Source organism: Annulohypoxylon maeteangense (genome assembly GCF_022496945.1).
Source record: "Annulohypoxylon maeteangense strain CBS 123835 unplaced genomic scaffold GGS22scaffold_9, whole genome shotgun sequence".
Lineage (NCBI taxonomy): Eukaryota > Fungi > Ascomycota > Sordariomycetes > Xylariales > Hypoxylaceae > Annulohypoxylon > Annulohypoxylon maeteangense.
Genome location: NW_025953256.1, coordinates 478752 through 505932, shown reverse-complemented (window position 1 = coordinate 505932; position 27181 = coordinate 478752). Strand labels below are relative to the sequence as shown.

The 27181-nt window shown below is 48.9% G+C and overlaps 13 protein-coding genes across 13 annotated transcripts; 5 read left to right on the top strand and 8 right to left on the bottom strand.

Annotated features, from left to right (window-relative positions):
• Window positions 1-702: 702 nt before the first annotated feature.
• Window positions 703-1381, top strand: GGS22DRAFT_164053 (ribosomal protein S19/S15; the record flags this gene model as incomplete). The annotated part of the gene is made up of 4 exons (XM_047961468.1): window positions 703-779; window positions 837-852; window positions 914-1093; window positions 1191-1381. Coding segments are annotated over exons 1-4 (274 nt in total), but the record flags the coding sequence as incomplete, so codon positions are not given.
• A 152-nt stretch (window positions 1382-1533) lies between these two features.
• On the bottom strand, window positions 1534-2513 carry GGS22DRAFT_145462 (transcription initiation factor IID, TAF10 subunit). The gene is made up of 3 exons (XM_047958867.1): window positions 2199-2513; window positions 1726-2141; window positions 1534-1661 (listed from the first exon to the last, which is right to left on the bottom strand). Exons 1-2 carry the CDS (start codon window positions 2355-2357, stop codon window positions 1740-1742), a joined length of 561 nt encoding a protein of 186 aa, XP_047818496.1. The 5' UTR covers window positions 2358-2513; the 3' UTR covers window positions 1534-1661; window positions 1726-1739.
• A 477-nt stretch (window positions 2514-2990) lies between these two features.
• On the bottom strand, window positions 2991-4094 carry GGS22DRAFT_164051 (uncharacterized protein). The gene has a single exon (XM_047961467.1). It carries the CDS (start codon window positions 4013-4015, stop codon window positions 3554-3556), a length of 462 nt encoding a protein of 153 aa, XP_047818495.1. The 5' UTR covers window positions 4016-4094; the 3' UTR covers window positions 2991-3553.
• A 157-nt stretch (window positions 4095-4251) lies between these two features.
• Window positions 4252-5736, top strand: GGS22DRAFT_164050 (ribosomal protein S6e). Its single transcript, XM_047961466.1, has 4 exons — window positions 4252-4463; window positions 4629-4991; window positions 5151-5318; window positions 5387-5736. The coding sequence occupies exons 1-4, from the start codon at window positions 4371-4373 to the stop codon at window positions 5480-5482; spliced, it is 720 nt and encodes a 239-aa protein (XP_047818494.1). The 5' UTR covers window positions 4252-4370; the 3' UTR covers window positions 5483-5736.
• On the bottom strand, window positions 5677-8174 carry GGS22DRAFT_164048 (ribose-phosphate pyrophosphokinase 3). Its single transcript, XM_047961465.1, has 6 exons — window positions 7556-8174; window positions 7265-7356; window positions 6813-7185; window positions 6588-6746; window positions 6286-6525; window positions 5677-6213 (listed from the first exon to the last, which is right to left on the bottom strand). The coding sequence occupies exons 1-6, from the start codon at window positions 7630-7632 to the stop codon at window positions 6186-6188; spliced, it is 969 nt and encodes a 322-aa protein (XP_047818493.1). The 5' UTR covers window positions 7633-8174; the 3' UTR covers window positions 5677-6185.
• An 863-nt stretch (window positions 8175-9037) lies between these two features.
• Window positions 9038-10159, bottom strand: GGS22DRAFT_145418 (Ribonuclease/ribotoxin). Its single transcript, XM_047958866.1, has one exon. It carries the CDS (start codon window positions 10012-10014, stop codon window positions 9466-9468), a length of 549 nt encoding a protein of 182 aa, XP_047818492.1. The 5' UTR covers window positions 10015-10159; the 3' UTR covers window positions 9038-9465.
• A 942-nt stretch (window positions 10160-11101) lies between these two features.
• On the top strand, window positions 11102-12105 carry GGS22DRAFT_188867 (uncharacterized protein; the record flags this gene model as incomplete). The annotated part of the gene is made up of 4 exons (XM_047964774.1): window positions 11102-11169; window positions 11234-11408; window positions 11475-11595; window positions 11666-12105. The coding sequence occupies 4 exons, from the start codon at window positions 11102-11104 to the stop codon at window positions 12103-12105; spliced, it is 804 nt and encodes a 267-aa protein (XP_047818491.1).
• A 2072-nt stretch (window positions 12106-14177) lies between these two features.
• On the bottom strand, window positions 14178-15029 carry GGS22DRAFT_188866 (uncharacterized protein; the record flags this gene model as incomplete). Its single annotated transcript, XM_047964773.1, has 2 exons — window positions 14178-14678; window positions 14778-15029. The coding sequence occupies 2 exons, from the start codon at window positions 15027-15029 to the stop codon at window positions 14178-14180; spliced, it is 753 nt and encodes a 250-aa protein (XP_047818490.1).
• A 1195-nt stretch (window positions 15030-16224) lies between these two features.
• GGS22DRAFT_145395 (uncharacterized protein) lies at window positions 16225-18155 on the top strand. The gene is made up of 2 exons (XM_047958865.1): window positions 16225-17135; window positions 17187-18155. The coding sequence occupies exons 1-2, from the start codon at window positions 16386-16388 to the stop codon at window positions 18141-18143; spliced, it is 1707 nt and encodes a 568-aa protein (XP_047818489.1). The 5' UTR covers window positions 16225-16385; the 3' UTR covers window positions 18144-18155.
• Window positions 18156-18566: 411 nt separating this feature from the next.
• Window positions 18567-19710, bottom strand: GGS22DRAFT_145388 (ER lumen protein retaining receptor). Its single transcript, XM_047958864.1, has 4 exons — window positions 19584-19710; window positions 19469-19527; window positions 19344-19410; window positions 18567-19271 (listed from the first exon to the last, which is right to left on the bottom strand). The coding sequence occupies exons 1-4, from the start codon at window positions 19609-19611 to the stop codon at window positions 18778-18780; spliced, it is 648 nt and encodes a 215-aa protein (XP_047818488.1). The 5' UTR covers window positions 19612-19710; the 3' UTR covers window positions 18567-18777.
• A 477-nt stretch (window positions 19711-20187) lies between these two features.
• GGS22DRAFT_145369 (WLM-domain-containing protein) lies at window positions 20188-21686 on the top strand. The gene has a single exon (XM_047958863.1). The coding sequence runs from the start codon at window positions 20449-20451 to the stop codon at window positions 21517-21519; it is 1071 nt and encodes a 356-aa protein (XP_047818487.1). The 5' UTR covers window positions 20188-20448; the 3' UTR covers window positions 21520-21686.
• A 260-nt stretch (window positions 21687-21946) lies between these two features.
• GGS22DRAFT_188862 (LicD family-domain-containing protein) lies at window positions 21947-23016 on the bottom strand (the record flags this gene model as incomplete). Its single annotated transcript, XM_047964772.1, has 2 exons — window positions 21947-22100; window positions 22220-23016. 2 exons carry the CDS (start codon window positions 23014-23016, stop codon window positions 21947-21949), a joined length of 951 nt encoding a protein of 316 aa, XP_047818486.1.
• Window positions 23017-24427: 1411 nt separating this feature from the next.
• GGS22DRAFT_200383 (DNA repair exonuclease) lies at window positions 24428-27085 on the bottom strand (the record flags this gene model as incomplete). Its single annotated transcript, XM_047966430.1, has 4 exons — window positions 24428-25676; window positions 25726-26818; window positions 26870-26997; window positions 27067-27085. 4 exons carry the CDS (start codon window positions 27083-27085, stop codon window positions 24700-24702), a joined length of 2217 nt encoding a protein of 738 aa, XP_047818485.1. The 3' UTR covers window positions 24428-24699.
• Between the last annotated feature and the right edge of the window lie 96 nt (window positions 27086-27181).

The window sequence follows — 27181 nt, the reverse complement described above, 5'->3', positions numbered from 1 at the left end:
AATTGAGTCTGAATTAAGTGGGCGTAATTATATAATCAGCCAACGCCGACGCAGATATATTTCGAAATTTAGTTTAAGACACTTAGTACGAATGTCTTACGCTGTAAGAGATTAGGAGAAATCTAGATTCGAATTCCTCATCAAGAACGAAACTAGGTCATCTTATTATACTTCAGTCCTATATTCTTCCTCGATGGCGCGATCTAGACCAGACAAGCGTCTTTTGTGTAATCATATCGCCTTGAAATCGAACTCAGCTACACTAAAAGGCAGCGGTAGGTTATCAGCCAGCCCCATTGGAAAGATGACAATTCCTGAGGGAATCTAGAGCGTGTTCCGATGCCAATAAGCTTCTTAAAAGTAGCTCGTGTATTACAATGTCTCCCAATTGGAGTGTTGTGACATTGTCGAACGCGAAAGTCGTGAAAGTTTCATCGAGGGTATACGGTTTCTTTTATTACGTAGGTAGTGAATCGTTAGACAATAAATCGAGCCTTGATTTTGATATCGAAATCCATATTTATTGTAGATTGAGTGGAGAGGCATTATGATAAGTAACTCGGTATCTTTCGTAAAGTGCGATTCAAACAACCGGGGAAATCATTAATCCGGTAACCAAACTCCCACCCCCGTTATCGATAAGAACAGTGTGTACCTCGAAATACCTAGTACATCCGCGGAATTTAATGCGACAAGCAAATCCATCAGCATCAACTACCCAAATCCAGACAAAATGCAGCCGACAAGGTGGCTATTGAAAGGCCGATCGGTGTGGAAAGGTGAGCAACCCTTCTCTCAACCATTTTAACCTTCACTAACCATCAATTCCTCCACAGGGTCTCACATCGTACCGTAAGAAACCACCAACCACTCACTCGAACGAGCAAATACCCATCTAACACGCGCGATCTAGCCTCCCCATCGTCCGTCCAGCCCGCGGCGAGGACCCCAAGCCGATAAAGACGCAAGCCCGCGCCGCCACCATCCTGCCCAGCTTCGTGGGTCTCAAGTTCCAGGTGTACAACGGCAAGGAGTACACCGACGTCGAAATCACCGAGGAGATGGTTGGCCACAAGCTCGGGGAGTTCTCTGTGTATGTCGCTCTTCGCTTTGCTTTCCTACTTCCATACCTGCCTCTGTACCTAATATATCATATGGTGGAAAGGTTGCTAACGTGCCTACGTATCCAGGACGAGAAAACCATTCATCTGGTCGAGAGTGAGATAAAACGACAACGACGAGGTCGAGACATGGACATACCCCAACGGCGTTCGAGGCGATTGGAGGGAAATTTACGAGTTAATCGTCTACTGTGTACATACATATCACGCATCAAGCCATGTAAAACAGTACCAACAATATGGGCAGACAGAACAAACGTCAATTTATGACATTCGTTCGTGTGTGCGATTTATACCGACGTGTGATGCCGGTGCTTTGTACAGTTGTGTGCCCGTTTTCCAGTGCTGTGTAGCAGCTGAAGCGTGGCGCTAGGCAAAATCGAAGCCTAGTCCTATGTAACGCAAACACAAAAGCCAATCCTAAACGCCAATGCCTAATACCCTAGCCCTGATCGTGAATAATGCCAGTTGTTGTGGTGGTAATACAGCCTCCCATTCCGCAGTAGCGCGGGTAGTAGTTATGGGGGCTTTGTTCGTGAGCTAGATGGAATAATATTAGCATCGGAATTTATACTAGTAGTTTACTGGGTAGTTTGTGGCATACCTAACTAGATGTGCTCATCGGTAGAATTCGCTGCGCTTTACATTGACGCCGTATTCGCCGACAGCCATGCCCAGATCTTCCATAGTAAGGACGGTCCGATTCTGGCTGCCTCCTTGGCCTCCTCCACCGTACCCAGCTCGCTGAATGCCCAGTAAGCCGCCACGACCTTGGTCTTTGGCGTTGGCTTGCGTCTGGCCGGGGACTTGTAATCCAGCGGCTGCGCCGAGATTGCCCATTGGGTTGTTCGCGCTGGTGTTTGACGCTCGGATGCGGCTGTATTGGTAGGCATCTGCTGCGACGTCGCCGACAAACTTCTGTACAGCGAGGGCAATTAATCGGGCGAGGCGAGGGTCGGTGGTAGGTGGAGGAGGGAGGCCGGCTTTAGCCATGTAGAAGTTGGTGACTGCATCAGGGATCTAGTAGATGGTTAGAATGTCCATCGCGCGGCTGATATTAGCTGCGGGACTGCTTACGATGGGTGCATAGTCATCCATCTTGGCCAGGAACTCTTTCAAGGACGTATCCTTGCGAGTAGGGATCTTAGGATCAGAGGCTGCGGGAGCTTCCTCTTCGTGCTGCTGAGAGGCAACAGGAGGCACCTGTTCGTTCTCCGTAGGTTGTGGAGCTGCCATTTCGAATAATTTCGAAGAAAATCAGATGTTTGTTTGATTTATGGCTGGAAGCAGGCGAATCGTCGCAGGAATAGATGCGATCGAGAAAGAGGATTGTAGATAAAATCGTTTCAGCGAAGGTTGGAAATGGCTGAAAATTTGTAGTTTTGGTTGGTCGGAAGAAAGAGCGTTTGTAAGAAAGATTTCGTTATTATGTTTAATCGGTTGTTGAGTTTGGAAGATTCGACAGCGTTAAGAGTTAAAGCTTGACGCGATTGCCCTCAGCGCAGGACTCGAGGAGCTGAGAATGACGTCGGAGACACAAAGGTCCGCATCAACCCAACACAAAACACTGACCCAAAACTCCTATCGCGAAATATGTATGAATATCGCACACTATCGTCAATAACGTCGCAGTTGAGAAGAAGTTGGTTGATGGAATCTTGGGGTGTCTTGATGGTAGGATGAGATTATGAACTGATGAAGTTGGATGAAGTCGCGGTCGGCCTAGACAATTGCGAGAACTGTATGTAAGTCAAAGTTATGTGGGGCATTCGACAAAAGTCTTATCTTATCAATTAATGCATCTGTGTATATATGTACCTAAGTACCTAAGTATTTAAGTACTTAAGTATCTAAGTACCTTGGTACCTAGTAGAATTGATCGAAGGCAACGGAGGTACATAGGTACATTAGATGTGCTACTTGGTAGAAATCATCCTCTTCATTAATTATACATATTGAATTAGGGAAGTTCCATAAATATTCGAATGAGGAGTATAAGGAAAGGTGCCTCGTTTTACAGCATAACTGACGTTATTTCTAACCATCTGTTCTGTAAGAAAGCATACGTCCCTGTACTGTTCTCCCCCCTTTCACTATGTTTCAATATAGCCTCTCTGTGGATATATTGAGGTCTTACTGTGACGAGCCATCCTCTTAGGATCTCGTAATTATAGCCCCATAAGATCGGACAATCCATGGCCTGACCAGCGTCATAATTGCTATTGTATCCAGTTCTCATGTAACGGCTACACAATCCCCCTAAGAGAAACATAGGGCAAAGGCATAGAAACGGTAAGGTACTGGATGTTCAAGGCATTTTGAGCGGTAATGCTAAGCGGTGCACTCGAGCCAGGCACAAAATGCAATCCAGTGATACCCTCATATCGAAACTGCCGTTGAGATTTGTTCGGTTTAGGTCCGCTGGTGAAGATTCATCCTGTCCCTACAGGCTCAGGGCGTTGAGAGAACACGATCTTGTATTTGACAATCTCGACCACTTCTAGGTCCTCAGTCGTTGTTTCAGAGTTCCCTTCGTTCATATCCACATCCTCCTCGGGGCTAGCTCGCTTCTTGATGATAGCCATAGCTTTCGGAAGTTTCTTGACTTCCCCGGTGAGTCTCTGGTGCTCGCCCACGTAGAGGTGAACTCGTTTCATCCAATAGGTGCTGGAAGGGTCTTGGGTCTCTGGATGATAGTCTGGAAATACAAGACGCCCAACAGCTATTTCTTGGGAAATGCCCTCGCCATTTTCATGGTTCTCCGGGAGGTTAATAGTCCCTTGGAGCTCTAAAATTGCCAAGCCGGATGGTGTTTGTATGAGCTGAGGAAGAGGGTTTGAACTGGTAACTTCACCTCCTGGCTTCCTTGGGTGCAACCGAACAGAGGAGGCCATTTTCAAGGGAACAATGCCCTCTTCAGGCGTAGACAATGATGTTGGTCACAGTAAACATTTGGATGTATGGGAATGAAATAAGTGGATCTACAGTACCTCCCAATTAATTCGTGACGGTACGCGTTAATGGATTTTCTTCGGATAATCGAGTTGCGAGCTTAAGTGGTCCGTGCAGCACCGTAGCCCTAGCGCAGACCCATCTTTCTTTCCCACGCAGGAAATTTTGGATTAGGCGAAGTAAATCCACACAATCAACTCTGAACCTTTCAATTCCTTTAATTTTTTTCGGTGTGCTTTTCACGATTCGACTTCATCTACTAACACACAACAGCCGACCGCGACAACCACCGCCGAGATGAAGTTGAACATCTCCTACCCTGCCAATGGCAGCCAGAAGCTGATCGAGATCGAAGATGAGCGAAAGCTCCGAGACTTCATGGAGAAGCGAGTACGTCTAACCCATTCGTCGCCCTCGTCGCGAAATTTCGAAATCCAACATATCTTACCCCAATGTCTACATATACGCGCATCATCACATCGACCCAGTACTTCCTGGTCGCTATGCTCTGAATCATGGAATTACTAATTACTAACACTGGGTTTTTTTTTTTAGATGGGCGCTGAGGTTCCCGGTGACAACCTTGGTGATGAGTTCAAGGGCTACATCTTCCGCATTACCGGTGGCAACGACAAGCAAGGTTTCCCGATGAAGCAGGGTGTCATGCACCCTACCCGTGTCCGACTACTCCTTGCCGATGGCCACTCCTGCTACCGCCCCCGCCGTACCGGTGAACGCAAGCGAAAGTCCGTCCGTGGTTGCATCGTCGGCATGGACCTTTCTGTCCTCGCCCTTTCGGTCGTCAAGCAAGGCGACAGCGAGATCCCCGGCCTAACCGACGTCGTCCACCCCAAGCGTCTCGGCCCCAAGCGCGCCACCAAGATCCGCCGCTTCTTCGGTCTCAGCAAGGATGACGACGTAAGTAAACCTTCACTCGTCATCACCTACTCGGTCGTTGCTTCTGCGGGATGAGAGAGAAGAATCCCATGCAATGAATACCACCGAGTAGAGTCTGAGAGGAATATCTTCAATATGGAAATATAGACGACTAATACTGGGTGTTTTTATGATATATAGGTCCGCAAGTACGTCATTCGACGAGAGGTCCAGCCCAAGAAGGAGGGCAAGAAGCCTTACACCAAGGCCCCCAAGATCCAGAGACTGGTTACTCCCCAACGTCTCCAGCACAAGCGCCACCGCATTGCGCTCAAGCGACGACAGTCCGAGAAGGTCAAGGACGAGGCGGTATGTTTAACCCTATTACACTATATCATGTTCTTCGATGAATATCACGTACTAATATTATACTGCAGAACGAGTACGCTCAGGTCTTGGCCAAGCGTGTTGCCGAAGTCCGCGCCCACAAGGCCGACGCTCGCAAGCGACGAGCAAGCTCTATGCGCAAGTAAATTCCTACAGGCGTTTGGTCGGTGTCTTCTGGTTCTTGCATTAGGGCATAAATCATGGCAATGGCTTGCGGGATGATGGGGATGCTGGTCATAAGATAGCCGGCATCAAGAGTGTATTCCCGGAACCTAAAAAATGAAATCGAGATTCCCAAACGGCGGCTTTTATACCTTATGCTTTATGCTTTAACTATGTTCTTTATATTCGCAGTTCCGTATCGATACGTAATGTGATAATGTGATAATGCTATATGACATGATGCTCCCTTGTAAACCAACATGCTCGTTTTCCATTTCGCCATAACCCATGCTGTAATTGATGATATGCAGTATTGACATAAGTGTATATCCATAGGCAGATGCAAGTTCTACTATGTCGCATAATAAAAAAAAACTCCCGTACGTATATGACCTCGAGTTATGCTCTACGACGTTTCCCGTCCGTCTCGTCTCGTCTCGTCCGTCTTTGGCTATTCGCGTTCCATGATTTCCCAAATGCAAATTTCTCTCAAAACTCCCTCCCAAAGTAATAGAAGAAGAACAGAACCAAAAGAAAACGAAGAAGCCACCTCTAGTGAAACGTAGCGGCAATCTTCAGTTTCAGTTTCGCATCGTTACCGACGATGTTTATTCTCTTCCCCTGATATGCTTGTGCGTGTGCGTGTTGGTGGTGTACATATGCAGTGAACATGTAACACACGACATATTAGACCGGAGCGTGGGTGAATAAGAAACTAGAAGGATTGGTTGTTAGTGAATGGGAATACGACGGGCTGGAGATGAGAATCGCGATTAGGGATACATACCTCACGCTCTCGCCGTTGTGAGTTCGTCGGATAGCTTCGGCTATCGTGGGGCTCACGTCGATCACTCTTAGCTTCTTGCACCGCTGGACCTTGTCGCCCAGGGGTACGGTGTTGGTAACAACAATTTGGCTCAAGCAACTATTGTTCAGAGTGGTGATAGCGTCTCCACTTAGAATGCCGTGGGTGACGACGGCGATGACCTCGCGCGCGCCGTGGTCCTTGACTGTGGCTGCTGCCTTACTAGAACAGAAACATGTCAGCATCATCGCTATTCGGGATCCGGGGGTAGAATAGGTGCTTACGCTAGGGTGCCGCAAGTATCTGCCATATCGTCGACCAGAATGGCGACCTTGTCTACCACATCACCGACTAGCACCATCCTGCCTACGACGTTAGGTCGGGGGCGCTCCTTGTGGATGAGCGCAAAACCGCGGTCTAGACGATCCGCAATAGATGTAGCCCTGTCGCATCATGTCAGCTTAACTCGTTCCTAGCTTTCCTCATGGCGCGCGTCATAGTCGACCTACCTCTTTGCACCACCGGCGTCCGGGCTCACGATGACGGTCTCCTGACCAGCCAGATTCTCGCGGATCCAGCGTAGGACACTCGGCTCGGCGTACAGGTTGTCCACGGGGACGTTGAAGAAGCCCTGTATTTGCGAGGCGTGGAGATCCATGGTAATGACGTGGTTGCAGCCGGCCGTTTGCAACATGTTCGCGATCAGCTTCGCGGAGATGGGCGCACGACTCTTGTCTTTCTTGTCCTGGCGCGCGTATGGGAAATTGGGTATGACAGCGGTGATGCGCCGCGCGGATGCCGTACGACAGGCGTGGATCATAATCAGAAGCTCCATTAAGCCATCGTTAATGTCGCCCGGGGCGGTGGATTGTAATATGAAGACTAGGTAACGATTAGTTCGTGAACAAGATTAATCGCGCGGGTGAGACAATGATAACGTGAGGTAAAGGTGAAGCCATACCATCCTCATCTCTGACTGATTCGCCGACCGTTACACTGGTTTCTTGGTTTGAATAATTCAGACTCATAGTCTTTGCGATCTCAATGCCGAGCCTATAGGTCGTTGATCGCCCATTATTAGCTAATGTTCATATTCAATTGCTTCCTGTAGAATACCGATCCTCTCCAATTTCGCCATCCGAGCGTCTGGAGAGAAAAGCCACAAATAACCGAGGAACGTCATCATTTGCTTATTTCTGTGTTCGTCCGAATCTTGGAAGGAATTAAATGATGAAAAATAAGGAACACATACCGATCGGCCACGGCTTTGGCCAGACTCGGATGGCTATTGCCCGAGAGCAGTTTGATCTCGTTCGCCATGTCGCCCATAATGACTAGAGGAAAAGAGAGACCAGGCGGTGCTGGATTTCCTCTGGGTTACTTAAAATTTTCGATCCTGCAGCGTCACAGGGAAAAAAAGAAAAAAATTCTAAGACAATGGCGCACTTGATGCGGTGCCACCGACCAAGGCCGAGAGCCACAGTCCAATCGGGAGGAATCGCGGGGTTGCGTTCTGACTTTCCCTAATTGTGCTATGGTCTCGCAAGCTATTTCTGTCTATTTCTGTATACCTTTTTCGAGAGGTAGAGCACGTGGCAAGTCGAGAGCTCGTAAAAGCTTTGATAGCACGAACAGGAAGAGAGGTTTTGAGAAGATTTAGCGGCAATTGAGAGCTGATGAAGTTACAATATCCTATTTCGGTTGAATAGTAACAATTGAATAGATGAAGAGAAGAAAAAAGGCAATGACCCAATGTTGAAAGCTAGATCTTAAAGTCAACAGATTTTCGTTTTTTTCGGTATTCGTTATTCGTCATATTTCGAAGACCTGTTTTGAGCCACTGAGATCACGCAGAATTACCAAGACAAGGGAAAAAGTTTGTCTTCTCAATTGACGCTAATGATAGTTCCTAACCTACCAGTTCGCAGACTATTATAAGCTAACTTCTATAGGTTAAGATTATACCTTATCCACTCTTATCAAACTTTGCTATTTGACCTTGTTGGACATCAGGTCAAGACTTCCAAGACTGAGAATCAAACAACGTCAGGTAAGGAAGCTGCTATACATACCCACGTCATTCCGGAATACACTTGGGATGAAATCCATGGATCTGATGGTTGTTCAGGAACAACTTCAGGCGCAGATTGAAAGAAGCTTCTAAGCTAGGTACCTAGCGCATAAGCCACAAGCCACAGGCCTATACCTAATCCTTTGTCTTCAGGAATGCTAGATCACTCCTCTCACATGATGCCGTAACATATCCAATCATAAGCGGTTGCATTGACAAGTCTACTACCTACTAGGTGGGTCGATTTGGTTTCGAACCATTTCACCTTAGACAAGTTTTTGCTATTGATTAGGACGGGTTGTCGCATGACGGTGGCTGTTGGCGGAGGTGGCTGAGGTGTTCCCCACCGGAAGGCCGTCAGCCATACCTATCATCATTAGGTATATAAGGTCTTCAGCCCCAAGACTCTTTAAAGGATTCATGCCTTGGTAACAGCTACCTAATACAGGCACCTAGCGATCCTACGGTCGGCGCCTACTACCAACAGATTATTCACTATAGCACAGCCATAACTCACAGGCCAACTTTGATTTAACCCCTTATCCATACCCCTGAATTTCACAATGGCTTTCTTTTGTTCTTTTGAAACCATGTGACCGCATAAAATCTAGCTATATTTATAGACTTACACACCTATCAACTACTCGGTACTACAGGATCATTAAAGATTTAGAGATTTGACACTAATACTAATTATTGGCAGATGTTTGGTTTATATTAACTTCACAATTTCATAGGATCGACTATTCGAACGACATGCATGTAGGGTACACCAGTACCACAGCATCGACGTCCACAAGCTACAAGGAACAGAGCACCTCGTCGACATTAATTTGACACAGGAGTATACGGGTTTCGTCAGTCTGACTCATAACATTTTATTCACACTTGATTTTGGCAAGACATCTTGGAGGAATATGTGACAGTCTCATATTGAACTATGTACAAGTGAAACCCAAAAGTAGGTAGGTAATTTAACGAGCGGACAGGGTAATACAGCAGCCCCCAAATCTATCATCCGTCCCCTTGCCAGCGAAGGCAGAACAATCTATACGTTCTCGAACATCGACCCCTCAATAGCTAGCAGCTGCTTATTTCCAGCTGCACTCCTTGAAGGCACCACCTTGGGCGCCGGTGTGGGTCATGAGACCACAGAAAGTGATGGTGACGTAGCCAGTCTTCTTGTCCTTAGCAGAGACGTTGATAACAACACGGTCAGCGCCCGGGGTGTCCGGGTTGCCGGTGAAGGTCTTGTGGTTCTGGAGGATGGGGAACTCGTAGAAGGGAGCCTTGCACTTGGAGGAGAAGTTCTTAATCTCGTTGTTGCGGTTGAAGTACTGGTGGGGGTACTTGTTTCTGCCGAGGGCCTTGCCGTTGGCCTCGAGGCGGCCGCCCGCGTCACCGGCATCCTTGACGTTGCCGGAGGAGTACTTCTGAGTCGCGCACGTTCCGCTTGAGGGGAAGTTGGCGTACTTGTACTTGGTCTTGACCGCGCGCTCGCCGATGATGGCGTCGATCTCGCGGGTGTCCAGGGCCTCTTCGAGACCGCGGACTTCGACTGCGTTGTCGGAGGGGATGGTTAGGCCATTTCCTACGGAGAGGAAAAGGACGGCGGTGAGGAGAGTGCTGATGGACTTCATGATGAATACTTGTTTGATGCTTTTGAAAGATCGGTGATGTTAGACAGGTAAGTAGGCAGTGAATGAGTGATGTTGATGTGATGAGTGATGATAATACAATGATCAAGCTGACGGATGGTCTTTTATATATCGAACATGTAACAACCTCTTTTGTAAGCGATACATACTGTTCATGAACACACGCATTGTATTTGCGTACATGGTTGCTGGATCTCAACCTCTCGGCCGGGTTACTACAAGGAACGTTACTTGTTACCGAACAGGCTATTGCTGAGGCTGCCCTGTTGCCAATGCCGCCGCAGCGCAGCACAGCGGGGATAGCATCCTACATCTCACCACTATGTCGCAGAACGCCTTACCGCGCCTTAGGTAGTTCCTTCAGGCCTATACCAAGAGACAATCGTAAATTCTACTCGTCCATTGTGTCTAAAAACGGTTGCTGGCGTCAATGGAGCCAATAAAAAGAAATTGGCTCTAACTATGCTAAAGATATTCAGCTTGCCGATCACCTTAATTATGTAATATTTTAGGATAGCCTCGGTTTTCCAGAGAGCAGATCCCAGAAGATCGTTACCTTCTCGAATTGTTAGTAAAATGTGTAAGACACTTTAAATAGAATCAGCTCAACTTTCCCAATATATCGTAAACGGTACTTTTCCCTGCACGTAAGCGGCCTTGAGATTCCGGTCACTTGGGATACAGCATTCCAGCCCGTTGCGGGTTAGCATTCTTGGAACCCGACTGCTTTTCCGTCCAATGCCGGGTAATGGGGTTACCTAACCACAAGTACCTACGCCACATAAGCTGACCTCATTCCGCATTCACACCTCTTCTTCATCCTTAACTAATATGAATCTTACAATGTTTCCTTTTCCGGCGATATTAGGATTCCGATCTGATGTATTGTAGGACATATCTTATGCGTGCATCACCACGACACGTGATCGTCCGATTGCGAAAGGGGCATAGCCTGGGAGGGCAAGTTTGCCTTATTAAAATATCACGGCTGATTGTTCCTCTTATTCTCATATTCAATCATTCTCGTCCTTCATCTAATATCCATCATCTACTAAGCATCTCGTCGAAAATGGCACCATCAATTGATTCCTTCATTGACAAGCAGTTGGCCGATAGATGGGGCCCCACACGGAACGAGTGAGTTCTTGTACTCCCCCCCGTTTTACCCCACTTAACTCCGAACCTAACCAATAATCTACAGAGCAAGTGCCATCCGTGACCTTCTCCACGGCAATATCAGTCCAGAGGATGCAGCTGTAAGACTTACGAGCGATGTCAATGCATCTCGTACTGTCGAGACAGCCAAAGGCGCTCTATGGGGTCCTTGGAAGCTGCTCGAGGACACAGCAAGAAAGTTCCCCGACCATCACACTGAGGTAAATTATTACCCCATAACATTGGGCTACGCTGTTTCTCTTCATTCTTAATCTAACTCTCAAAAGTTGGTCAAATTAGTCGATGCAGTCCGACAACTCCCGGATCTCGTAATCGGAGGCGAATTAGCTGTCAAATGGTCTGAACTTCCAAATCTTGTTGAATTATGGGGAGAGAACGTGTTTGATCGTAAGTGGCTATATTTATACTTGGCTATCTATGTGGTCGTATGTGGTCGTGGAAACTGACACTCCGATAGGGGACGAGTCGGTCTATTCTGAAGAGATTATCTCTATCATTGCCTTCACAGCCCAACTCTGCGCCCGCCAGATCGTCGATGCCAAAGATTTCCTAATAGCAGCGGAATTGGACTTCTACACGGCTTTCGAGAAGACACCAGCTGCGGCTTCCGCCCTCAAAGCAAAGGACATTCAGACGTTAAACATCCATGTGCCTATTGCAGCACAATGGATTCTACACGCCGGAGAGGCAATTTACAACTGCGAAGGCACTTTCAGCCTTGAGGCCAGAGATGGCTTATGGACTGGCCAACCTGGGTTTAGCTATGGCAGATGGAAGCTATGGAAGGAAATGGCCGAATGGGTATCCGGCCTTAACGGGGTGGTTAGGCAAGAGACGATAGATATGGCCAAGAAAATCGTGGAGAAGATGACCGAGATCGAGAACAATGATGTATAGAGGATTTCTGAGGTAAAAAGTATTATCTTGGCTCAATACCATCGCTTTCCCCTCACTCCAATCTTATTCCGAAAATATTCCTCCTAAACGTCAAAACGCTCTATGACAAAGAGTCCCTGGTCCTAGTATACCAAGACATGAGCCACTTCCTTCCAGTCGCTGTCAGTTATTGGCAAATATTTAACTATGACGCTATAATCTTGGCGAGCTTGGTATTGGTCTTCTATTTTGGTGTGGTAAACATTAAACCGGGGCTCCTCCGATTGCATACGGCACATTGGCTATTAGTAAAGTTGGGAGATAGAGTGATGACAGTTGTGTGGTAGCAGTTTATGTAAGAAGTGAGTTTCAACTAACTCCTACCATCGTCTTGTTATCAATTCATTTAATTGAAACAACACCCCGTTCCTTCTGATGTCAACCCGATCCTCTTTCTAGCTGTCAAAACCTTATTTTCACATACAATTAGAGTTAGACTTTGGGTATCCCTATCTAATGTTTGAATACATGTCAATCACGCGCGCCTAGCTTGTATCCAGGTTGAAGCGACGGCCCTATTTGAAGATAGTCTTGATGCTCTATCATAACTAGCACTAGAGCCAATTGCTACCCCCTTGCCATAATTCGAAGGTTCTATTTAAGCAATTACCCCTTTTCATATCATGTAGGTACTAATCTCACCCAATACCTATAGAAGATATCGTCTATAATCCTTAAGGAATACATTTATAGTAATTGGATTCCTAGGCATCTCTTTATGACGTCTGAGATAGACATCCCCTAACAAAAAGAGCCCCTGAAGTCTTCGAACTATTGATCCATTCTTTCATTAAGGGCTCACACAGCTCCTATCGGTCCCCTCCATTGCTGATTCGGACTGAAATATCTCGCCGCGTGAAGGCATCGTCTATATTCCCGTCCAACGCCAATCCCCTCCGCGTCCCCCTATATCCGTATCGTCCAACTACCCCAAGTTACTCAAGCTTATAATCTATAGTTCTAAACGGATCATCAACAGCTCATCTGGCCTAGTGGTAAAGTCCTATTCTTGCAACTGCGTAAGCTAACATATTCGCAGTCCATGTCGTCCAACCGCACCCTGCTCGGGTAGGCACTTCGCAGGTCACTCCGGAGGTATTCCCAGTCCTTACAACACTCACTGGGCATGCTACTAACCGACTTAAGGGGACCCCCATAATCCTAACCCCACCGCTCTAAGGCTCAATCGGCCAAATTTTGGATAGAATACCCCAAACGCCTACTAGCGCGAACATGGTACCGGTAAGTTCGAGTCCCACCATGGGCCAGATGAGTTGATTTTTTTTATTATTTTTTTTACTGTGATATAGCGGTAATGTTTATTTTCTTTTATTAATGACGATGATAAATCTGCTGTGTATATGTAGCTAGATGCTATATGGAAGGTGTTTATCCTCCTGTTCCGGTATCTCTATTCTCGCTGCCTCTGTTCCGCCCACCCATACAATGTTGAGCCACTCAGACATAGATCTTTCTACACGAAGGGGGAACTTCAGCTTTAGTATTATATAAAAACATATTAAGGTACCAGAACTGGCTTGTGACGCGTCCCCATGCCTTTAGCACCATGTTTTAACTAGGAGAATGGGCTATAATCAAGGTAATACACCGTGATATGTAAGAATTCCTATGGAAAGGGAAGTATTTTCGACTTGATCACAGTAACCTTGGAAGAGGCAAGGAAATTTTAAAGGCATATGAATTTTAGACTGTGGTGTAGCTTGGAAATATTCGGTCCCTCAGTCGGAAGAGCCTTAGGGACATAATAATCCTTAAGATCTTGGGCAAAATAGTACGAATTCTACGGGCATTAAGAGTGCAGACATATCACATCATTAAAAAAATATCAAGGTGCAGAAACAGCGTAAATTCGACGTCCGGAACGCCTGTCCATAATTCGAGAAGGGTATCAAGTCTGCCATAGCCAGTGTACATGAAAGCCCCGAGACCTCCTACCCGTAAAAACCGCCCCCCGATGATATCCCTCCCTTCCCTCCCTCCTATACCCTATCCTCGGCATCAGCCGTGATAGTCTAGGCATTGCAACCGTGTCGGGTACGGTAGGCGCGGGTAAAGATAATCCGATCGCAACAGGGCAAAACATTCGGGCACGCGCCCGCGCGATCGCAAATGACCTCGGGGATGCGCGAGCCCGGGTCTCGGACGACGAGGCCGAAGAAATCCAAGGCCAAGTCCAGGCCGGCCATCTCGTCGGGGTGCACGGGCTCGGGCGCGACGGCGTGGAACCGCATGGCCTTGCAGGCCTCGTACACGCGGTAGAAGTCCTGCGCGCCGCCGTACCGGTCGCGCGCGGACGGAGCGGGCCCGTGGCGCAGACGCTCGAGGATTATGCTGTTGACCATGCTGGCCACCTCGGCCCACGCGTAGTGCTGCGCGAGCTCGTGCAGGCAGCACAGGAGCTTGATGGGGTTGCCCTCCTGTGCTGCGAAGCATGAGCCTCGCATGTCGTGCTCTGGGCGCCAGTGCTTGAGGATGGCGCTCCAGTAGCGCGCTTTCTTGTGCGCGCGTTGGGCCTGGGGGGGTGGGAGTGTTAGTTTGGGGTTGGGATAGGTTGGGGGAAATGAATGAAGGATTGGATGATTGATTGATTGAATGAATGAGGATTTACTTACTGGAGTCATCATACTGCACGTATGGCAGAAGTATAGAGGAAAATCAATGTCTCCCAGTCTGATGGTAGGCACATCAAATGAAGGAAACATGTTTCTGCATCCTTCACACCTACGCAACTGACTGTCGCGGTTGATGTTTTGCTTAGGTTCAGAAGAATGGGATTGGAGTTCGCAAGTTTCTACTTGAGCTTTAGCGGGTTCCGGGCGGGCTGCTGCAAGGGCCTTATTCAGACAGACAAGTCTCTTCGTCATGGTGGGAAACATGTCGGCGGTCGGGAGATGGGCAAAATAAAGACGAGCGACCGAGAGAATGATGGAATAAAGACGAGCGGCCGAGGCGAAGGAATGTAGATAATTGAATGAGTTCTGATCGCCGATACTGATATGCGGACGAAAGCGATAGACGATGACTTTTCGAAATTAATTGGAATGATTGGTTACTTCTAGTGTGATCGATGAACACGCGAATTTGGAGATGGTTATTTGAAGTAAAAGAATGTGAAGACGGAAAGTTGTGCAGATGTTTTGTTTTTGAAGCCGGCGGCGGGAAGGTTAACGATGGTGCATGTGGAAAAGAAAGACGGCGGTGCAAGGAGGACCTCACATTAAATGAAGGTGGGGGTGGGTGTTCTGGAATAAAATTTCCCATCACTATAAACGGCGCTGTAAACATCGCCTGTTGGAAGCCCTGGAGATTCACATCTTTGTTGTGGTGCATCACAGACTTGACTTTTGTCCAGTGCGATGGCAAGCTACAAGATTGTTCGGCGTGGTTAATCGGCGTGTTAGCAGAATTAGTGGGTCCAACGGCGCATCGAAAATTACGGGCAGGGGTTACACACGGACCGAAATTGTGGGCCTAGTCGGAGGAAACGTATCAACCTCTTTCTCGAAACTCATTGGCTCTTTTTTGTTCATTGTGGAAGTACATACGTACACATGATCCCGTTTGTAGATCATCCGGGGGATGAACAGGAGATCCAGGAGATCGAAACGGAGGCTTCCGTAAGGCTCAATAACCTGCAACGCTAAGTGTTTCATCTTCCGGACTAGGGCGCTATCTTCAGGGGTTTTATGAACCCATGGCCTGGCTTATCTCTCAATTGGACTGCAGTAGTAAACCATGGGTGATAGCTTAAGCTTACAAGGGCAGGCGGATAAGAAAAAACATCATTCATAACTATCTCCACTATCACCTTCTTTTTCGAAACAGGCTCGCTTACATGTTTCTGGTACGTTTTAATACCGGGGTAATGGCGAATTAGGAGATTGGATACTCCCGACATGGCTTCTATCACGGAACTCCATTCCAAAGCCAAGACGCGAAGGACTTTTTTTGAGGTGGTCTGGCCTGTTAGGAAAAAATATTGGACCTTGGCGCGCGGCCGAAGGAGAAACTTTCTACACAAACAACGAGGCCGGAACTCTGGTAGTTATGAATTCTTGAGGAGAGCTATATGGATTAGCCAACTTAATCTTCGATTTTATTCGTCTATCACGCGGGAACGTAGAGCAAATCATTTTCTTTGTGTATCTTTCGTTTTCCCACGGCCGGTCTGTCGGGATGCTTTTATAGGAATGGCATTGGATATATAATAACGAACTAAGATGATGAAACCCAGGCTGTCGCTCCTATTGCTGTGGTCGCTCTGGTCAACGACAGGCTTAGGGCTCAGTGAATTCGTGTCCGATGGAGATAGGATACTCGATAACAGAAAACGGGGCGATGGTGAGAGAAATGATCCGGTAGCGGTGAGATGGGATCTGACGGGGAGGAACGACGAAGCCCAGCTTCCTTCGATTACGGCGGCGCCAATTATACCAACAGAAAGTTTACTAAGTGGCCCTCGCCTTCAAATTCGCCAAACCACCGCGACTACCACAGATTCAGATGATGCAGACGACGACGATGATGACGATGGGCCACCGCCTCCACCAGGCGCGCCTCCCCCGGTCCAGGCTAGCTTCAGCATATCCAACAGTGTCTCGGCCTCTGTATCAAGCAGTGTGGCGGGTAGCGTGGCAGCCAGTGTGGCAGCCAGCGTAACAGGCGTCTTCACGTCATCGCTTCTAGCGCTTTCAGCAGCGTCGTCTAGTGCTGTCATATCCGCACGCGCAGCCGGAATAGCCGAAGGAATATCGTCAGCTACGGCGGGTGCGACAACCGCTGCTCCGCCACCGACGACTGGAGCTACCAGCAGCACGTCTGCGGCGTCAGCGACTAACACAAATGCTGCTAGTGCCATTGCAAACATACAGACGAGCGCTAGCAAGGCCGTGGAGGAAGCACAGGCTAGTGCTAGCATCAGCGCGCAGAGTGCCGTAGAAGCGGCGAAAGCTAGCGCGAGTGCTATCATGGTATGCATCCCTAGAACCTAAGAATCAAGATATCGCTAACAACATACTCAGGCCAACGCGAGTCCTCAATCCCAAGGCTCAAGCCTAACCCCAGGTCAAATCGGAGGCATCGTCATATCCATCGCCTTCATCTCCTCACTCCTCTCCGCCCTCGCCACCTTCCTCCTCATGCGACGCAAAGCGCGTCAACAAGATGACTCCAACAAATACGAACCCGACCTTTACGCCCCGCGAACCCTGGAACCAATCCTGCCCCCCGTCCCAGAACCGCGTCCACACTCCCTCTCCCAATCCATCCGCAACCGGCTCTCTTCCTTCCACGCCATGTTCGGCGCGCCCATAATGCCGCCCTACCGCCGGAGTCAATCCCCGAGCAACAGCAACGTCGACGCTTTCTCGGCGGACATAAAACGGCGGCCCCCAACGTCCGAGCACCCGGCGATGGCCATGGCCATGTCGCACAACGCGCGACCACTCAGCGACCCCGTTTTCCCGGTGTCCCCGGTCTCGTCCGTCGGCGACCAATCGCTGATCCTACAGAGCACCGAGCCGCAAGCGCGACTGCAGCCGTCACCACCGGTCCCGGTGATCGTCGAGGCAGCAGCATCACCAGTCCCAGCCACAGCCGTAAGCGCGAGTGCGCGGGCGTCGGCGGCACTAGCGCGGGTATCGTTGGCGCGCGAGCAGGTCATAAGCGGAGGACAACGGCCTTACCTAGTTCGCGTGGGCAGCGGACGGGAACAAAGTGGAGATCCGCTATCGATGAACCCCGTGAGCGCGGAGCTGAAGTACGACGTAGCGCCCCCAGTATCCGCGACGGGACAATGCCACATGACGTTCCCGACCCACCTATCGATGGAAGACGACGGACACGGGGGATGGAGGACCAGCGGCGGGACGGAGATGAGCAGCACGCCTTCGTTTCAAGTACAAGCGCCGATCCCTCGGCGGCTCGTCGATCCTGTTTCCCTCGAGCAAGGGCCGAATTATCTGCCGCATGCGTATTGATGAAGTTGAAGTTGTTATTACGAGTTAGTGAGAATATCCAATGTCGAATATCCTGTAAATAGCGTTAGTATTATAGTGTGACACCGTGAATAACGGGTACATAATCGCGAGATAAAACCTATTAGACTGTACCATCTTCTTTCTGTCTTCTGATCCCACGCCCATCATCGGCAACAGACCATTCGCAACTCCATTTCTCATCTTGTAGCCCATACCTAAACACACATCACAAACACCAGAAAGCAAAAAACATCCCTAAGACTGTGTGTGTCTCCAGCTCAATCATTTTTCATTACCTTAACAAAATCGCAGCTTTTTATGTACAGTGATACATCGATACCGGAGCCAACCATCCTACAAGTCAAGCATTTCGGGCTGAGGAACCGTTTCTTCAGCCGAGCCTAACCTAACGCCTGCCATGCACAACCGACACGCCGTGAAGACACGTTCTATTTAAGACATGTTCGAAACCCCCGCAGGCCTCACCGCACTCAGTATATGTGAGCGCTCCATCCCCGTGAGCCCGTGGGTCGCCTATAAACGAGAAATCTGCGAATACTCGGGAGGTATTTGGATCTCACCACGAGATATCAGAGCCAACCCCTTTTCCACCCATAAATAATAGTCGAGTCGCTTATACGGGGAGCTTGAACTTCTTGCCCTTGAGCACCTTGTTGTAGTAGATCCAGAAGAAGTCGCTGTACAGAACCGTCTGGATGAGGCCGGCCACGATAGCAATCCAGTCGACCTTGTGCTTGGGCTCAGTGATGTACCTGTAGATCCAGTTGGGGATGTACAGAGTTCGGTAGATACCCAGCGCGAAGAGGTAGTGGGTCGTGATGACCTCGGCCTCGCCAGTCCTCTGCAGCATGAACAACTGAGGAAGAATAGCGACAGACTCTAGCCAGATCGAGAATGCCCATAGGATCTCGGAGAATGTGTACTCGTACGGTATGAGAATGGCGAGGACCGCAGCACCGCCTAGAAGGTATCGTACACGGAAGGTATCGAGATTGGGATCGACCGTCGGCTTGTACTTGGTCGTCATAAGGTAGACGACGTAGCTCTGGCTGGCGATGAAAAGGATCTTAAAGATGATGTTGTAGGGGCTAGTCGTGCTAAAGAGATCTGTCGACTTTTTGTAAGCATTATGTTGACTTTACCTACAAATATAAATAGAACTGGCATATAACGGCGTACCTAAATAACGGGTGATATAGACCATTAAGTAGAGAGCTTGGGATTTGAACGAGATTCCTGAGGCGCCCTAAGATAGATAGCTATTAGACGGTGCTTGGAGCTCCTTAGATCGCGACGTAACTAACATTGAGCTCTGTCATCTTGTGTAAGAGGATCAAGATGGAGGCCAAATGGGAGAAATCCCCTGAATATAGCTATTAGTATGGACTGTTAGAAACATCCCATTGCATTGGCGCTTACCCAGGATACGGAAGACGTTTAGAGGCATGATGAAGGAATCGAGGGGAGCAGAGCTCCTTAAGCTTTAGTAGCGACGGGCTACGGGTTACGGGTTCGATCGCGTTGGGATGGTGGTAGTTCCGAAAGGGGTAGGAATTGACCGTTATACTACGGATTGACTAGAGGGTTCGCAGAAAGGTTTGCGAAAAGGAAGGGTAGGTAGTGAGGAGAGTAATGACCTGCGATGGTCAAACATTTACACATTTACGTGGACTGAAGAATGTTTGAAAGGACACAATTACACCTGGGACGCGATTGACGTATGATTGGATCCCTGGCTTAATGGCTAATGGCTCCTTTACCTGTGGCTGATACGAGACGGAAATATCCAAAATTATCAAAATTGCTTCTCCAGCCACACCTGCCACATTTACATATGTGGTGATGATGTCACTCTTAAAATCTATCCTATTGGCTAGCATTAACAAGGAACTCGACCGGTCGGCATCGGTGCCCACCCTTGCCTTCCTTGCCGGGGTAGCACGGATAGCACAGTGGGAAAGAGATCTCTTGGCACACGAGGCATCCGACTTCTGACGTACCTGGTACTTAGTAACCATTAGATTACAAAGCTATCTTTGTGAAGATAGGTGACATCTTGTAGAATCTTCGACGAGGACATTTTAAGACGATAATGTAAAATCCCTCTGACTCGGCAGGTAGGGCCAACCTCTTTTTCCTTTTCGCGTCTCTTTTCCTTTCATTAAAACATCGTCGTTTCGCACCGATATCAACACCCAAGTAGTAGTACTACATCATAGTACAGACTCGAAATATCAAATAATTTATCGACACGCAATCTCCAAGCGCAACGTCGCACAGCAAAATGGCAGAACATACAGAACACGCCGAGCATGCAGATCATGACATGGCAGAGCAAGATGAACTCCCATCTGAATCCGAAGGAATCACCATAACCTTCACCCACCATGGCAAACCGCACTCCCTCATCGTCTCCCCCGACGCCAGCATCTCCGACCTCGCCTCCTCAATCGAATCCACCCTCTTCATCCCCATCACCAACCAAAAACTCATGGTCTCCAAACTCGGCCTCCTCAAGCCTCCCTTCCCCGAGCACTCCGTCTCCGAGCTCCAAGACAAGAAAATAACCCTCCTCGGCACATCCAACGCCGAGCTCGCCTCCCTAGCCTCCGCAGGCCAACAAGCAGCACAGCGACATGCGCACCTAGCCAGCGCGCGCCGCACCCTCCCAAAAGCGTACACCACACGCCCGAACTCCCAACGCGCAAGAGAAGAAAGCGAATACACCTTCGGCACAATCCGGCCCCTCTCGCACCTCCCGAACCCGCAACGCTCGCAACAATTCCTCGAGCGTCTATCGCGGGACCCGGGTATCCGGGCCACCATGATCAAGCACAAATTCCGAGTCGGCACGCTCACCGAAATGGACCCGCTGTCCTACACGGAAGCGACGCACGAAGGCACAACGCGCATCTTGGGGCTGAACCGGAATAAAGGCGAGGTTATTGAATTGAGACTCCGCACCGATGCGTACGACGGGTACCGCGATTACAAGACGATCCGCCGGACGCTGTGCCATGAGCTCACGCACAACGTGCACAGCGACCACGATCGCCTGTTTTGGGACTTGTGTAAGGTGATTGAGAAGGAGGTTGAGAGGGCGGATTATGCGAGTGGTGGGAGGAGTGTTGGTGGGGCGGAGTATGCGGGATCGAGGGGGGAGGAGATGGAGGAGGTTGCGTATGATCATGGAGGTTGGACGGGTGGTGAGTTTGTGCTTGGGAGTGGGAATGGTGGTGGTGGTGCGTCTGCGGCTGGGCAGGGCGCGTTGGGTCGACGGGAGGCTATGGCCAAGGCGGCGGAGGATCGCATTAAGAAGCAGAAGCGACCTGACGATGAGGCGAGTGGTCAGTAGGATGCTGATGATCGAGTCGGTTTTCGATACCCTTTAGTTGCGACGAGTGCTTCGAAAGTATCTTGGCCTAGGCATTCAGGCTAGTTTGGAACACCTCGAACACGACTTTCGACGATATCCAATTGGGATTACTTCTCTTGTATTGCAGGATTTTCTGGGCTAGGTAGCATGGAGTTTGCAGGTTTCACTAATGGCATAGCAGTGGTGTTTTACAAATAATGGACTCGATGGAACGAACGTCTACTTGGATTATATAAGTGCATCTTGCGAGCTAATGATTTATTTTGGTGGTATCTTTCAAATCTCTCAACGGATGTGCGGGCTATTTTGTTCATGGCATATATCGACTTATTCTACCATGTAAGTCCAATCCAAGGAGCGAGGATGATAAATAATATTCGCAGATTATATCCAAAAAAAACCTATTCTACGAAGTCCCTTTCACTACCGTTTTCTCCACGACTACCACGACGGCGTTGTTGTTCGGCTTCGGCGGCTTCTTGAGCGTTGCTTGCCCCTTTTCCTCGGGTGGTGGGTCGGGATTCTTAACCCATTGCTTGAGCTCCGGAACCCAATGATGGCTAGCAAACAGCGTTAGTAAACTTTCCCATCAATAGACGGAAATCCAGGGAGAGCCCGGTCAACACCAAAGATAGAATATCAATAGCTTAGGGGTAAACCAGAAAAAACATTTACTTACCCAAGCCACTCCGTATTCGTCAAAGACTTTCCCCCATACTCATCCGTGAGTATCTTATCAAACGCATACGGCACCCGCGCCGGCACCCCCTCAAATTCCGTCCGGCGTATCGGATACAGCTCCCCAATACGATACTTATGCGAGTTCTTACAACTCCAGATCCCCGGAGCCCCCGCCGGATCCCGCTCCGCCAACCCCGTGATATCTATGTACAGCCCGTTACTCGTATCGATCCATCTTGCATCAATGATATTCGCACCGTTCCCACGATCGATATCCCCAGCATGTGGGTTCACATCGAGTAAATACGTCTTGTTAATCCACTCAGGCCCATCTTCTCCTTCTTTCCACGCGTTGAAAGCGTAATCGTGCAAAGTCTGGTTGAAATACCGGCCTAGGTACGAGAGCGTGGTCGTGGGCATCTGTACGTCTAGGTCGTAGTCCCACGGCATCACACGCCCGCCCCACCACCACCCGAGCAGTGTGCCGTGCGCCAGCCACGTCTCGACGCCGAGCTCGCGGCTGGTGGTTAGCCATGACCGGACTAGATGTCGTAGGGCCGGCCGGTGCTCTGCGTACGGTACTTGCGATTTGAAATACCGCTTATCGTAGTGCCCGAGCTCCATTGTTGCTCCTGCTTCTTTGAAGTACTTCCTCTGCTGTGGCTTCTTGTGTTCTTCGCGCTTCTCATCGGATTCCGAGGAGTTGGAAGAGGAAGACGTATCTTGAGGCTGGTTGGGTAGGGCGGTTGCCGTAACAGCCACGATTAGGGCTAAGAAGAGGATTGTGAGATGCATCTTGGAAGAACCAAGTCGGCATACTCGAATCTGACACTTCCAGGTTGATGGGGATCGTACGGAAGTGTCTTCCTATGGGAAATTACTGAACGAACAACGTCCAGATACCCATTGCCTTTTTCGGGGGGTGGTCGTGTGCTATACATCATTTAAGCTCTATATCCCCTCGGAGCCCAGGCCCAGCACCTTGCGCACTCGGCCAACATAGGACGATCAGCCCTCCGAGTCCAAGCGTTGCACGGATAGCGGTGTTCGTAAATCTTCTTTACGGAATACTTGCCACTGCTCGTGTGACCCCCTCCCCTAAGGGGCGAAGGCGTATTTTTGCACTTACCGCATTGTACTATGCATACCTGGTAGGCCATACTATATTATCCTTAATTTGATCTACGTTCTTGGTATAGAGATGAATTAGAGCTGGTGACTGTATTGCGAGTTGGATATAAATACAGCGCAGTATCAAGAAAGTTATCTTACGGATAACGGCATTGTCTCCCCACGAGGTCTAACTGCCAACACCCAGACATCTTATCGTTTCCCATGGAAAAACAAACTGCTTACAACGGCTTTCCGCTCACCAACGGCCCCATTTACCAATATTATTGTGTCACTTTATCTCATATTCACCGGAGCCAAGAGTGAGCTCAAACAGATCTCGGAGTTTATATGGCCTACGTAACGTGGCTCCGCCACTACTAGCTTATGACGAAACGCTCGAGCATCACGACATCCAACCTTATAGCATTGATGTAGCTTTATATATAGTCGATCGGTAAGTTGGTGGGGAATAACGATAACGGTAACGGCGTGCTATCTGCTGAAGCCCCTTTTTAAATTAGTACAATAACCCTTCAAAGAACATCGCTATGGCGGCTGCTCGTTAAGGATAATACCATCGTAGTAAATATGAATTAAATGGCTTCATTTAGAAATCACGATACCTCTCGATTAAACATTTCAACTCGTATAAACAAGAAGTCAAGATAATTAAACACCATTAGCAACCTCTTAGCAACCCAACCGCCCGTGAACCGAATGCAATCTCCGTAGCGCAAAGACTCAGTAGGTTAACCCCTGAATTAACGATATAGCACTGACACGCCAAGCAGGATCTGCTATCGGGACAAGAATTCATGATATAGAAATCGATGACATCTCGTTACTTTTCCATTACGTTACTAGGAGCAGGATGAGGCCGGAAAGGGTGACCTATGTGTTAATTCTACTGTACTACACTGTGTGTTGTAATATCCCCTGGTATGCCTATATAGGTACTCCGCACATATTGTGGTTGGGGTAAATACTGGTTGTGTAACATATGGGATAATTCTTATTACTGTGGAATGAGCACATGGGGCACTTTTCGAACTGCCAGGGAGACATATATCTATCTTCACAAGTCACCCGCAGCTTGTTAAGTGTCAATCGATATAACATTAGGCAGAATGCAATCTAGATAGTCTTGTCATTCATCCACCTACGCACCAACATCTAACCCCCATACCAGTTTCACAAGCAGGCATCTACATCCATTGACACTACCTATACTACCACACCCTCCCAGCCATCACCATACAGCCAAGCCCACACCCAGCTAAGCCGTAAACCCTAGATAGGTAGGTAACCTCTCATAGCAACCATCTCAGCCATCCTTCCCTCCCCAACATCACTAACATCACCACATCACCGCCTCCTACTCCGAGCAATAGGAACCGCCTCAAAATCATCCGAGATCTCATCATCGCTAATCTCCAGCGGCTCCTCCTGCGTCGCCTTCTGCGACCCGAAATTCAACTTCGTCTGCCTCGTCGTCTTCGCACCCGAGCTCGCACTTTTCGCAGCAGAAGACGCAGCCCTAGACCCCTGACTCCTGGCCGGCGCCGCCCTCGTAGCCCTAGCCACAGGCGCACGTTTCGGCGGCGGCGGCGGCGGGGGGTCGTATTCGTCGTCATCCATCACCACATCCGGATCCGCGTCCTCTTCCTCCTCGTCGCTTTGGTCGAAGACCTGTTTCTTGCCGCGGCCTCTCGCAGGCGCTTTCTTAGCCGGCGCTTTCGCGGCTACTTTCGGCTTAGCAGCAGCCGCTGGTCTCACCCTCCCTTTCGGCTTCGGTGCCGGTTCTTCGAAGACGTCGTCCATGTCCTCGTCTTCTTCGACAACGGGCACTGCTTTGCGTCCGCGGCCCTTGGGTTTCGGGGCGGGTTGGGATGGCTGCGATTTAGCTGCGTCCGCAGCCATGGCTTCGTGGTCGAGTGCTTGGGGTTGGTCTTCCCAGGGGCCGTCGATATCCGAGTCGTACCGGGGTGGTCTCGGCTTGTAGAAGCGGCGTTGTGCTTGCTTAAGTGTTCCCGCGGAGAACTTCTGCTCGAGCCTTGCTTTGACTTGTTCCATTGCGTTTTCGAGGTCGTCGTCGTCTCCGAGGGAGAGCATTTGCTTGACCTGCTCTGTTAAAGACTCGCTCACGAATGACTCCATAGCGTGTTTATCTTCCTTGTCGACGAATTGGTTTACCGCGTCGCCGAAAGGTGCTTGAGGTAGGATCTTTAGGGATTGTGCTTGGGCGGAGAGGAATTCCGCGACTAGCTTGTCGACTTTGATGTCGTCGATCTCCTCTAAGTTCGCAAGTAGCTCTTCCGGTAGCTCTCCCATAGGTGCCTTTCCTATTACGTATTAGTGATATTCGTAGACATATGTTATTTATTTCCTTACTCTGCACGGTCTTCTTGCGATAGAAGTGTACTACGTCATTCGTATTCGCAACCTTGCCTTGGAATCGGTTAGAAAAGCGTTGTGGGTTTTCGATGTCGTATTGACCCCCCTCCGGTGCAGTATATTCAACCTTTAAACGGATTAGGGGTAACGGCCGCGTATTATCTAGAGAATCTTCTTCCTGAATAGAGTCCCATTCGGCATTCGCTTCCTCAATCATCTCCTCTACTACACCTATTAACTTCTTCGTGAGATCATGTCGATTTTCTTTCTTCTTATCAAGGCCTTTAAATCTCTTATCGTTCGCGAGTACGATCTCGGAAGTCATAAAAGGGCGGACTGACTTTAGTCGGTGTTTCTCTACTTTAAATTCCCTCCCGGTGACGGTAAGTATAGCAACGTGTTTAGCTACGGCTTCACCTGGCACTAATGATGTAGCAACCGAAGAGCCTGGCTGCATGACATGAAAACCAGTCTCGGGGTTATGGCTAGGATCGATCAAACACTCATGCTCATGGCCCCAGACAACCAAATCTAACCATTCGGGCAGCATGTTCTCGGGCAGGTAACCGGTAGCAGTATGTGCGTGATGATTTTGGTGAACAGCAAGCAAATTGAACCAATCGCTCGATTGCTGGTTTGGCCGGTACCACCTAACATTGTGATCGCGGAAATTCCGGAACATGCGTTCATCGCGAACATTGCTTATTCCGTAGAGTGCCAACTTAGTTAACCCTTTCTGAAGTAGAACAGGTTTGGCGTGAATCTCATCCACCTGTGGCACACGCCCAAAATAGTTGACCAGTCCGGCCATCTGAAGTAGGTCAAGGGAACAAAGGTTCCCTTCGCCGCTAGGGTCATCATGATTACCGTGGATAGAGAAGACCGGGATAGAAATATTGATATCGGGATCTTCGTAGTTAACATGCCCTAAGCCGCCATCAAAGACATCGGTTGCATCGCTCAGGAACTGGAGTTGACACGGTTTATCGCCAAGACAATTCTTCCGTAACGATCGCATGACTTTATACATGGCTTTCCTGGACGGCTTGTTGTCATGAAATAGGTCGCCTGCTAATAGCACCATGTCAACCTATCCTATAAGTAAGTATGCCTCTAGCTCGGGGACATATATATTACTTACATCCTCCGTCCGGGCCAAGTTCATAATCTCGTCAAACGATTTCCAACTATCGTCTCCACGGATCGGATCACGTTCCTCGTAGCCCACATGATTGTCGGTGGCAACGAGAATGCGAATCTCATCCGCATCTACTCTCCGAAAATGGTTAGTTTAGGCTTAGTTTTCATGAAGATAGTATACTCTTTGTGGAGACGCACCGGTGAATTGTACCTGCATTTTTCAGGTGATAACTAGTTTCGTAACAGAGAAGTATTTATCTTATAGAGCTGCAAACAGATTTGCTGCTCAAAGTTTTAGAATAACCATCAAATT